Raw genomic sequence first — 11,774 nt, 5'->3', positions numbered from 1 at the left:
ATCACCGCCCCCCGAAAGGGGTGAGGCTGAGGGGCTGGGAGGGGTGACGCCGCTTGACGTTAATTGATCGGAGCGGTTGCCGGTGCCTTATCTCTCTCCCCCTTCTCCTGCGGATAGCGTGTGTCCGCCGGAGTCCGCGGGGTCGGTGATTAATAGGGGCCATCACTCACTGTCCGGGCCGGCTGAAAGGCAGCGGGGAGGGGGCGGCCCTCCCCACGACTGAGATAACAAGCAGCCGGAATAATGAGCGGTGTCACTCCACTTTTCATTTTGATGGAAAGTCATTACGGGAGTCAACGCCGGCGACAAAGCGCCATGAATCAACTGCTCTGCTATGAAATTAAAATTGAATCACCCCCAACCCTCACCCCAAAAGCCGCCCGGGAGCTGGAAGGGGGGCAGGGCCCAGCCTGGAGCAAGGTGCTGAGGGGCCCCTTGGGAGCAGAGGCAGTTCCCAGCATGCCGGTGGGGGGCATTTCACAGCACTGCCAGCCTCTGCATGGCCAGCGGGGCGCCGCAGGCCGGGGCTGGGAGCTGTCTTGATAACAGGCAGCCAGGTAAAGCATTGGCAGTGGCTGGATGGAAGGGCGCCGGGCCGGGGGAAAGCAGGGCTCCTGCTGGCAGCCCCGCTGCTCGCCTGACCCTGGCTCAGATCCCCGGGCGCTGGGCCAATCCCTGTGGTGGGGAGGGAACACAAGCCTCTAGGGCCCCACCCGGTGACAATCTTCCTGCGGGGCAGGGATCAGGGTCCCTGTGAGGCAGGGGGAGGAATCAGTGTTCTGGTCAGACACACAGGGGAGGGAGGAGAGGGGCCAGCGTCCCAGTGAGAGATATTGCAGGCTGGGCCAGAGGAATCGGGGCGTGAGAGGAGCAGGGTGGGGATGGAGCAGCTCCCCCAGCTTTATTGAGCAATTCCCTCCCGGCTGCCTGGAGCCCCTGGAAAGGGCAAGAGCCGCAGTTGGCAGCCTGCCCCCCCGTACACATCTGCTCCTTACAACGTGAGCAAGTCCTGGTTAGCAGAGCCCCGGGGAAGCCTCCTCTGTCCTGTCCCTCTGGGGGACCCCGGCTCCGTAGGGGGCTGCGTCGCCGTGGAGGGGGTCACAGGGAGGTGCCCATCAGATTCACAGGGCGCCCGCTGTACCGTTTGGAAATGTCCGTTTCAATCTGAAAGACAGGGCACAGGCTCAGGCCCGGGGTGAGGTTACTGGGGGAGAGGGAGCCCCCTCCAAGGATGACTTGGGGGGGGAGGGATAGCTCAGTGGTTGTGAGTTCAATCCTTGAGGGCGCCAGTTAGGGAACGGGGGTAAAAATCTATCTGGGGATTGGTCCTGCTTTGAGCAGGGGGTTGGACTAGATACCTCCTGAGGTCCCTTCCAACCCTGATATTCTATGATTCTATGACGGGGGGGAGCAGGGACTCCACGGAGGGGGCGGAAATGCTCAAGACAACGAAGCCTGAGTTACGCAGGCTGGGGGCTGTCGTGCATGAAATCAAAGTCAGGGGCCTGCGGCTACATGGGAAAGAAAGGGGGCACCATGCGGGCAGCCTCTGATTCGGGGAGCCCCGCATCACAGGGAGGGGGATGTCGTGCGGGTGAGATCTGACCAGGGGCCCTGCATCACAGGGGTGAGATCTGACCAGGGGCACCGTGGGCCCTTCCCCATTTCTTACTAGTTTCTGCAGCTCCTTGGTTTTCTGCACCAGCAGGTCGAGTTTGGGCTCGAGGGTCCCCTGCTCCTCCAGCGCCTCCTGCCTCTTCTGCGCCGTGAGCTCCTTCTTCAGCACCAGCAGCTCCGCCTGCTTCAGCTTCTGGCGCAGGAGCTCGCTCACCCGGTCCACGTACCTGCCCCACGAGACCCAGGTGCGCCATCAACACCCACCAAGACCACCGTCCCTCCGCCCCCACCCCCAGGGGCTGGCTCTGCAAAGGCCCAGAGCTAGCTCCGTCAATTCACTCTGTCACCCCGATCCTAGGGTCTCCTCCCTCGAGGACAAACCTCCCCACCCCCACAGGAAGGAAGGGGGTCCCCCCCCTACACAGCAGGCTGGGAGAGAGGAGGGGGCCCCCCCACGCACCTTGGGGAGGCCAGGATCAGGAACAGGTGCTGCATCCGCAGGTTGGTCAGCCGGCCGATCAGCTCCCGGACAGCCGACACCATGGCGTCCACCTTGTGTGTGGTCTGGCCCTGCAGGATGGGCGGGGCCAGCTGGAACTGGCTCACTGACACCACGTCGGCCTCTTCGCTCATTTCCATGATGCGCTGGGACAGGAAGGTCTCCAGCTGGGGAGGGAAGGGGAGGCACAGGGTGGGGAGCAGGCGTGGACACCCCACCGTACGTGGAGCATGGCCCTTTAAAACCCCTTCTGCCCCTTGGAGAACACGGCGCTCCTGCAGCCCAGGCGGGAGTGAAAGGGCCCGGACACGGGGCCCCTTCCCTCCCGTGAGCCGGCTCAGCGCTCCCTAGAGAGGCAGAAATCCTTTGGACGCAGGTGCCATGCAGAGCTCCCAGGAAAGAGGGCCCTTCGCTGCCTGCCGGGTTTCTCTGGCGCCCAGCCAGGGACCAGGCTTTGGGGTGTCGGCTCCACTACTGTCATGAACCCCAACGTCAGGCTTTTGAGCTGTGCTGGGCGGCTGCAGGCCGCCCTCGCCAAGGGGAGCCCATGTGCGGCAGTGCCCGTGCTCAAAGGGAAGGGGGTAGTGCCCTACCCCCCTGGGGGGACGCACAGACTGGCAGCCCTCCTGCTTCAGCTGCCCTGGCATGAAGTCCACGAGGTGCCAGAGAGCACCCCGGTGCCGGCTGCCTAGATTCCAGTCCGGATCAGGGGTATGAACGTGCTGCTGTGAGCTCTCTAACGCCCTTCAAAGCTCCAGATGTTCACTCAAGTACCCAGCCAGCCGGAATAGCCTCTCGCTACGTTTGTGAATCGGGGGCTAGCGGTTAGAGCGGGTGGAGGCGAGGGGGCCAAATGATCAGGAGTTTGGATTGCTGGGTTCTGTTCCCAGCTCTGGGGGTCCAACCGTCAGAACAAGGAGGTCTGGAACGCAGGACTCCTGGGTTCTATTCCAGGCTTCGCCATTGAGGCAGCATGTCTTAGGCTGTGCCGTGATTCAGTTTACCCAGGTGTATAAGGGGGATAAGCAACATACCCCACTCCCCCTTAATTCCTTAGTGTGTGCTAAGCCCTGTCCCAGGATACCTCCATCAGCTCGTCGATGAACTGGTTCCGGGTCTCCGGGCTCTCCAGGAGGGTCAGAGCATCAGGCCCTCGGGCGACTCCATCTGGGACTGAACAGGAGAAGCACACGGGGTAGGGGATGCTGGGAAGAGGAGCAGGGGGAGACCTCACTGAGCAGCCGCGGAGGGTCTGGGCGGGCTCCCCGCCGGGCACCAGATCGCCTCAAGTCACTGCCCCTCACCATAGAGCTCCGCATGCTTTCCTGGGGCAGCCGCCCAGCAAGACCGGCCTGGTGCGCAGAGCGCTGGGCCCAGCCGCCCTGGCAAAGTCCCCAGGGGAGCAGCCGGCCTCCTTCCAGACCTGGCATCCCTCTGCATTCAAAGCCAATGCGAACCCCCTGCCTGAGGTAGGAAGTGCCATCCCCCGGCGCCCTCTAGTGGCTGCCTGATGTTCATTCAGGTGCTAACTCCACTCAGGTGCCAGGTGTGCCCAGCTGGCCGTGCCAGGGGCCTGACTCCCTTCCCCCACCCCAGGAAGAGCTCTGCTGGCTCGACTCACTTGGGAACCTCAGCTCCCACCGCCCTGTCCCTTCCGAGCAAAATTCCCCCCACCAAGCCTTGCCAGCCACATCACCCCCCAGCTCCGCCAGGGAGTCAGCCCGCACCCCAGTGTGACAGCGTCTCTGAGGCCACTATCGGCTCAGGTTAGAGACTGGGAAGGAGAAGGCCACAGACAGGCACTGGAGGGTGGCAGAGGTTACGATCCCGGCTGCACGGTTCCCAAGGACATTTCCCGCCCTGTCCCCATACCAGCCACCCACTGTGCTCAACTGCCCGACACTGCCAGCCGCCCCGGGGCTGCGGAGAGGCAGAGGAGAAGGACCTTACCCTGGATGCCAGCCTCCAGCACTGTGATCTGCACCGGGTCACCGCCACTCCCGTCTCCCCAGTCTATCCCGTCAGTGCCGGCTCCCTGCAGTGAGTCAAAGGCAGCCTCCTGTAAGAACAGGCGCTCTGCCCCATAGCGCCGCCCCCAGGGTGGGAGCCCTGAGCTGCCCTCGCCTCGAGAGAGAAGCAGCCAAGAGCTAGCACTTTACATAGGCCCATCCCCGTTTTACAGATGGGGAAACTGAGGCATGGGGTGGGAACTCACTCAGCGGGGCCGGTGGCAGCGCTGGGAATGGAACCCAGGTCTGAGCCCCAGTCCAGCGCTCTAGCCACTAGGCCACATTGCCTTCAGTCTACACCTTCCCCCAGGGTCCCAGCCAGACCGGATCCAGCCTGTACTGCGCAGCACGGCTGTGTCCCCACAGGGTGAGTAGCTGCCTGGCCGGTGGATGCCCAGCAGGGGGAAGAGGGGTACAGCACACACCCACCTGGGGGTCAGGTTCCAGTGAGATCCCCCAGTCCACCTCCTCGGCCTGGGCTCCGTCTTCCCCGGAGATGCTGTAATCAACCCCCACGGGGGCAGGTGTGGACTCCACCCCTAAGTCCCCCCAGTCGATCTGCAATGAGAAGAGCAAGACGCCCCCCGAGAGAGGAGCTCTAACCGGCACCAGGCTGGGAGAGCCTGGAGCTGTCAACCCTTGTGCTCTCTCTAGCTGGCAGCTCCATGGCCCATGGAGACACCTCTCCTCTTGCTGCTCTGGACCCCCAGGCGCTTCCCCGGCTCGCTCTGGAAGATGCTGCCCAAGCGCCTGGCAGACCAGCGTCCCCTTCACACAAGCCAGGGGTGACCCTCAGACGCTTGTTTCAGGTGCTCTACGGGAGGCCGCAAATCATGCCAGAAATCCCGGAGGAGCAGCCGGTTCTCGTGGTACCGCGGCATGACCAGGCGGCGCTGGAAAGCGCAGGGTGGAGGGTGATCCTGTATGTTTACACTGCACTGAAGGACCCCAAGCGCTAGGGATTCCTTCTCCCAGCAAAGAAATGCAGCCACCTCTGGGGCAGAACCAGCGCCCAGCGCAGTCTATAGCACGGAGGGGAGGGAACATTCTGGCCAAGGACCCAGGAGCAAACCCCAGGACCTGTGAGCCCCATGCAGAGCAGAGGGGACCTAGTTTTCTCAGGTCTCTGCCTGCCAGAGTCCTCTGGGACTCAACTTCTCTCCCTGGGGAAGATGCAGGGTTGAGTCGGCCTTGCTGGGAACTGAACCTCGGAATCCGGGTGTTTCAGACGTGATGCTCCCAGCCCCACCAGCCAATGAGAATAAGCCAATCAGGAAAGACTGGGTTGAGTTTGGGTCAATTCATTGTGCCTGCCCCACTGCCTCTGTCCCATGCAAGGCCCACGGGGCATTTAGACTCGGGCCCCCCCTTGGGCCATATTCTCTTCCATTCGATGGCAGCCCGGCCGGCACCTACCGCCTCCTCGTCCTGCTGCTCGGGCACCTCCTCCGCCCGTGGGCGCTCCACCATGGTGGGCTCCACCCCCCTCCTCCACTCGTAGACGGTCGAGTTCCCGCGCTCCTGCACGTGTCGCAGCATGGGCACCACCTGCTCCGTGGCGCTGGAACACACGACAGGGCCAGGGCAGCGTCAGGGCACTGGGATCCCTTCTGCCTCCCCCCGGCTCTGCTCCTGCCAGCTGCACCGATGCACACAGTGCCACGGGGGTACGGGGGAGCAGGCTGTGGAGTCTGCATCAGCTGTGACCGGGGAATCTCCCTGACGGCGGCTGCCAGGAGCAGCAGCAAGGACCCAGCTCGACTCTCCGGCACGGAGATAACGACCCCTTCTCCCAGCAATGGCACCGGCTGGACGTGGGCGGCTCAGAGAGGGGGAACATAGAGCCCAGGGATGGCAATTTACAGCCACCTTTCTCCTTAGCTGGATTTAAACCAGGCTTATTACGGTCTCTGACTCCCCCCGCCCAGGAGGGATGGGGGAACTCGGAGAGTCGCCGAGGAGGCAGCAAACCAGGCAGCGCGCTCCTGCTGAGAACGTCCGGGACTGAGCCCGGCACTGCCGGGGGTATTTAAAGATGTGCCCAAACAGCAAGGAAAAGCCCAGGGCTTCCACAATCAGCTAATTCCACAGGCAGATCTCAGCTGGGAAACCGAGCAGCAAAGGTGGGTGTGAAACCAGGGGAGGGGTTAGACCTCCAGAAACCACTTATCCGCAGGATGGGGGAGGGAGGAAAAAGACACCCTGGAGCAGAAGAAAGCCCCAGCATCCTCTTCCCTCTCAGGGGCTCTGCACACCTGGCCTGCCTGCCCCCTACCATGCCCGGATCTGGGGCTACCCAGCCCAGCACCGTTAACACCTCCATGCTGTCCCGGATTCGAGTACCGAAGCAGAGGATCAACTCCTGCTCGAATTGGGGGAGAGAGGGACCCAGTCTCTGCGGGGCCTTCCCCAGGCAGGTGTCTGGTTACCTCTCACACACGAACTGCACACAGGCCTGGTACGAATCGATGGCTTCCGAGAGCACCCGGGCCCCGGCCCCGATCTCCGTCAGCAGCGCCGGCAGGTCCTTCACCAAGGCCAGCAGCTCCCGGCGCACGTTATCGCCCTGCACAGCGAGAACGAGCAGGGGCGCGTTAGAGCAGGGACCCGGGTACTCAGGCCATCAGCCTCCCCCCAGCCAAACCACGGGGCTAGCTTGGGCTGCCAGGCTGGGGGGATGGAGCATCTGATCCCAGCAAAGAGCAATGGGTGGAGGAAGGAGCCCTGGAGAATGCTGGAACGCAAGCTGGCTTAAGGGCAGGAGACCACCAATGGAGCCAGAGGGAGCTGGGGTGGGGTTGCCGGGGGACAGCCCCCGGCGCAGACGCTCAGCTGCTGGAGCGCAGAACAGGCAGGAGCGAGTGGACGAGAGGTAGGGGAACCGGAGCCCAGTGGATCTGCAGGGGTGAGCAGTGGCAGCACGGGCAGTTCCACGGGCACAAACCGGCACTAGCAGCCTGGGGGCAAGGAGCCAGCTCAGGACTTGGGGGAAAGAGAGGCACTTTCCAATGCAGGTGTCCTCCTAGCCACAGCCGGCCCTCGTCTGCTCAGACAGCCTCCCAGGGGTGTGGGGAAGGCACGCCCAGGGTCCTGGCGAGGCCCCGAGGTTTGGAAACGGGGAGGTTCCTGGGCCGAGCCATTGGTGACGGGCAGGTGAGGTAGAGCCGGGGGGCTGGGCTGTTCAGGGCACTGGTAGGAACGGCTGTGCAGTGCTGAGAGCGTCCCAATACCGCGGGGGTGGGTCACAGCAGAGGGCACTGAAGGCCCAGCGATCCAAGCGATGGGGAGAGGTGGCGGGAGCTAGGACCCTCTTGGAAAGGAGAGGCCCAGCCCCTCCCGGGCACAGGCGGGCACGTGGCGGGTGCTGTGTGAGGCTAAGGCAGCGTCCATGCTCTCTGAGCAGGCCCGGCCCCTCCCAGGATAGGGGGGCACACGGTGGGTGCTGTGTGAGGCTAAGGCAGTGTCCATGCTCTCTGAGCAGGCCCAGCCCGTCCTGGGCACAGGGGAGCACACGGCGGGGGCTGGAGCACATGACTTATGAGGAGAGGCTGAGGGAACTGGGCTTGTTTAGTCTGCAGAAGAGAAGAGTGAGGGGGGATTTGATAGCTGCTTTCAACTACCTGAAAGGGGGTTCCAAAGAGGATGGATCTAGACTGTTCTCAGTGGTGTCAGATGACAGAACAAGGAGCAATGGTCTCAAGTTGCAGTGGGGGAGGTTTAGGTTGGATATTAGGAAACACTATTTCACTAGGAGGGTGGTGAAGCACTGGAATGGGTTACCTAGGGAGGTGATGGAATCTCCTTCCTTGGAGGTTTTTAAGGCCCAGCTTGACAAAGCCCTGGCTGGGATGATTTAGTTGGGGTTGGTCCTGCTTTGAGCAGGGGGTTGGACTAGATGACCTCCTGAGGTCCCTTCCAGCCCTGAGATTCTCTGAGCAGGCCTGGCCCTCCCAGGCCCAGCGAGGGACTCACGGTGATGCCGTACTGCTTGCAGGAGCTGTAGAAGCGCTCCCGCATCTCGGCGGCCCCCAGCTGGCACTCCTCCTCCTTGCGGCTGTACTCCTGCTGCAGCTGCTGGCACTTGCTGATCTGCTTCTTCAGGGACGGGATCTCGTAGCTGACGTTGCGCACGAGAAGGCTGGCGAGTTCCACTGCGAGGGAGGGGGTGAAGGGACAGACAGGAGAGGAGACATTTGGGGCACGGACCTTTCCTACCCAGAAAGCCAGGCCAAGCGCAGGAGGATTCCCTCTCCGAGCGCTGACCCATTCGCCCCAGCCCCACCACTCACTTTAAGGACGTGTAATTCCAGTACTGAGCAATGGGCCAGGACAGCAAAAGCTTCTATGCCAGAACGGTCACAGTGCTCACGCCACCACTGCCAGGTCTCCCCCTGCACACACACATGCTGCCAATGTGGCTTAGTTCTGACACGGCTGAGACGATCAGTGCGGCCGGTGCAGAATGGCTTCTGTGCCCCCCTCGGCTCTGGGTGAATGACTCGTTTATACAGGCTGCAAAAGGCTAAGGGAAGTGGGGCTGGGACGGGACGCAGGGACCTGGCTCAGCGTGTGAGAGCTGGGAGTACAGGTGAGCTCGTGCCATGCAGACGCCGTCCCCAGCAAGTCACACCCGAGCTCTGGCAGGAAGAAAGCAGGCGGCTGCCCGTGGCCGAACGCCTACGCGTCCCAATGCGGTGAGGTGAGGCTGCCTTACCTAGGTAGGTGTTTTCCTTTTCATACAGGGACAGGATCTCCTGCCAGTCCTGGAACGGAGAGCAGAAAAAGGGAGAGGCTGAGAAGATGCCCAATGAAGCCGGAGAAGCACAAAGCCCCTGAGCGTCGGCCCGTGCAGCGTGAGAGCCAAAGAACAAGCAGGGGCAGGGCACGCGGCCACACTTGGTGGCGACGTGGGAGTTCGGTGCTTGGGAATGGTGCAGTCACCAGGGACCCTCTAACATGGGGCACTGAACTGACGGCATCCACCCATCCGGCTGGCTTAGTGGACACAGCTCCAGACTGAGACTTCAGAGACCTGGGTTCTATTCCTGGCTCTGCCACAGGCCTGCTGAGTCACCTGGGGCAAATCACTTCCCCGTTCTGTGCCTCGGTTTCCCCAGCTGTACAATGGAGCTGATGATACCGATGGAAAGCACTAGATAAGAGATAGGGATTATTATTATCACTCGTTTCACATAGGGGCCACCGTACAGGCCCCAGAGAGCAACAGCTTCTAATTGCTGTAGACTCAGGCTGGATTCGAACCGGCACCCTAGAGACGCTGGCTCCATTCATCCCGCTAACAGCCCAGCCCAGCCTGACTTGCTTGAAAGTGGAACCAACTTGGCAAATTCTTGGACAAGTCCGACCGCCCGGGCCTGCCTCCACGGGCTGCTCACCTTCATCCGCTGGGAAGAGTAGCGGCCAAAGATGTTTTTAGTGGAGGCCTCGGTCCCTTTAAGAATGTCCACAATCCTCAGGCAGTGAAAATAGTGAATATCTGGAATGAGACAGAGAGCTGGGACGGCAGACGGGATGCGATACCCAGTCACCCGGGGCTGAGGGGAGAAGGGCGAGGTTCCCAGGTTTGCCGTTCAAAGCTCCAGCCCTTCGCACTGTACACTGGCGCAGCAACAGGGCAAGGGGGCACGTGTCACTGGGCTTCTGTCTCCTTTCTAAACAGGAATGTTTGAAATACCCGAAGTCCTTGGGGCTGGATTCCTCTGGCATCTGCAATGGGCCTAGTGCATGCGAGAGATGACTGGGGGCAAAGAGGGGGACACACAAGCCCCTCAGCTCTGGGATGGACACGCTCGCGACCCTCGATCGCAGCAGCAAACTGCCAGTGGGGCCACAGGATGCCAAGCGACTGACCAGGCCCCACGCACGTAAACGGCCTTCATGGCAAATCCCCTGCATTAATGGGACCCGCCACCCCCACTTCAGACGCTGGCACCCAAGCCTGCATCAGGGAGATCCTCCTCCTCTCCCCAGCCCCACTCACAGGATCCCGAGAGCAGCTGCTTGATCTCCTCGCTCTCTGGCATGTCCTGAATGGCCGCGTTGATCTTCTCGCGGATAGTCAGCACGTGGCTCTGCCATTTCAGGTTGCAGTGTCTCCTGTCCACCAGCCAGTCTGCAGCAGGGACACACGGAGGTTAAACACCTCGGTGTCCACCAGCAGGAGCAAGGGGCAGCCGGGAGACGGCAGAGGGAGGGCACTGCTGGGGCGGGGGGGGGATTCCCAATCATTGGCTCAGGGACGGGAGTCCCTCACCTCTACGCAGCTGCTGTAAACGCGGTCAAAATGGGTAGTGACGAGACGCCATCGTTACCCTCTGGCGGCTGTCCAGTAGCCCCTCTGAGCTGGAGGGTCTCTGGGGTGGCTGCATCACAAGCTCCCCCCCCCCCACTCCTTGCTGGCTGTCTCAGCAGAGAGAGACGAAGAATGAACTAACTTCTCTCTTACTTCTCTGAGCAGGGAGGAGGCGTGTCAGTGTGCTAGGGGATCCGCACCCAGCCCGTTCGGGGGATCAAGGGAGGACTCCAATCGCAAGCCAGCGCCCCACCCATACGCTGACTCCACTAATCTATATGAGGCCTGTGGTGACGGGGGCAACTCTGCTCCGCTTCCTCCGGGTTTCATCCCAACGGGAGAAATGACGACAAACTCTCCTCATTCCTGAGTCCTGCTGAAATCAGAAGGACGCAAGCTTCACGGTGGAAGGAAACTCGTGCGCACGCTGACGGCCCATTCTCTGGCCCACCTAACCCCTCACCCCCTCCAGCATGTGCCCCTCTCCCACAACGTCCTCCCTCTCCAGCTGGAAGGTGGGGACAGGAGCTAATATCCTACCTAGCAGCTTGCTTGTCTGGATGTCAATCGGCAAATTCTGATAGTCCTGGTGAAGAGAGAAAGACATTGCCATAAATAGGGAGAATCTGCGGGATGAACAAAGCCTGATAATACAGGTAACAAAGCCAGTGCGTGGCCTGTAATCCTCCCCATCCACCACACCTTCCCACCCACACCCCAGCCTCTGCCATCTCCCAAGCCCATGCAGCCCATCTCTGACACTCCCCTGCTACCCCAGCTCCTAGCAAACGATGCTCCCCAGCCCTTGGGTTCCATGTCATAACAGAAGGCAAAGGTCTAGTCTCTTGCGGTGCTGATCCAAACTCGGATGCTCTACTTTCCTGGACAGACAGAGGACATCCAGGGACAACGGGTGAGGTTATGCTCAGCCAGTGTATGACAAAAACATTGTCACGACCGCACAGAACGTTCGCAACTATTTTTGTTTGGAGACCAAAAGTCAGCGGGAGGATAAGTGAAGAGATTTCCACCGGAACTCTGAAAACAGTCGACTAGTACAGCGAGTGCAGGAGATGGAACTCAGACAGTGGTCGGGCCTAGACTGGGGAACTCCCCGCCACAAGAGATCTGAAGGACTAGGGGTCTCACGGGGCTTAGAACTAAATGCAAAGATTTAGCTCTCCTACAACAGCTCTATACCCGTGCACACACAGAGTCAGTGTAACCCGCTTGATTAACAGAATTTAGTGTGTTTAGGTTTGACTCTTCCAGGAGGAAACCAGAGAGGTTATTTCCCAATTGTTTCTTTGAAGGACTTGGGCCTAAGTGCCTCCTA

The 11,774-nt window shown here is 61.2% G+C and overlaps 1 protein-coding gene across 1 annotated transcript; it reads right to left on the bottom strand.

The window, feature by feature from the left end:
* Window positions 1-246: 246 nt before the first annotated feature.
* On the bottom strand, window positions 247-11,053 carry CDK5RAP3 (CDK5 regulatory subunit associated protein 3). Its single transcript, XM_026654803.1, has 13 exons — window positions 10,979-11,053; window positions 10,127-10,258; window positions 9,522-9,622; window positions 8,840-8,888; window positions 8,098-8,276; window positions 6,555-6,691; window positions 5,542-5,686; window positions 4,555-4,683; window positions 4,067-4,151; window positions 3,201-3,289; window positions 2,078-2,283; window positions 1,673-1,844; window positions 247-1,164 (listed from the first exon to the last, which is right to left on the bottom strand). The coding sequence occupies exons 1-13, from the start codon at window positions 11,049-11,051 to the stop codon at window positions 1,099-1,101; spliced, it is 1,563 nt and encodes a 520-aa protein (XP_026510588.1). The 5' UTR covers window positions 11,052-11,053; the 3' UTR covers window positions 247-1,098.
* Between the last annotated feature and the right edge of the window lie 721 nt (window positions 11,054-11,774).

This window comes from Terrapene carolina, unplaced genomic scaffold (genome assembly GCF_002925995.2).
Source record: "Terrapene carolina triunguis isolate 2854851 unplaced genomic scaffold, T_m_triunguis-2.0 Scaffold193, whole genome shotgun sequence".
NCBI lineage: Eukaryota > Metazoa > Chordata > Testudines > Emydidae > Terrapene > Terrapene triunguis.
The sequence above is the reverse complement of the archived record's forward strand: the minus strand, read 5'-3'. Positions and strand labels throughout refer to the sequence as shown.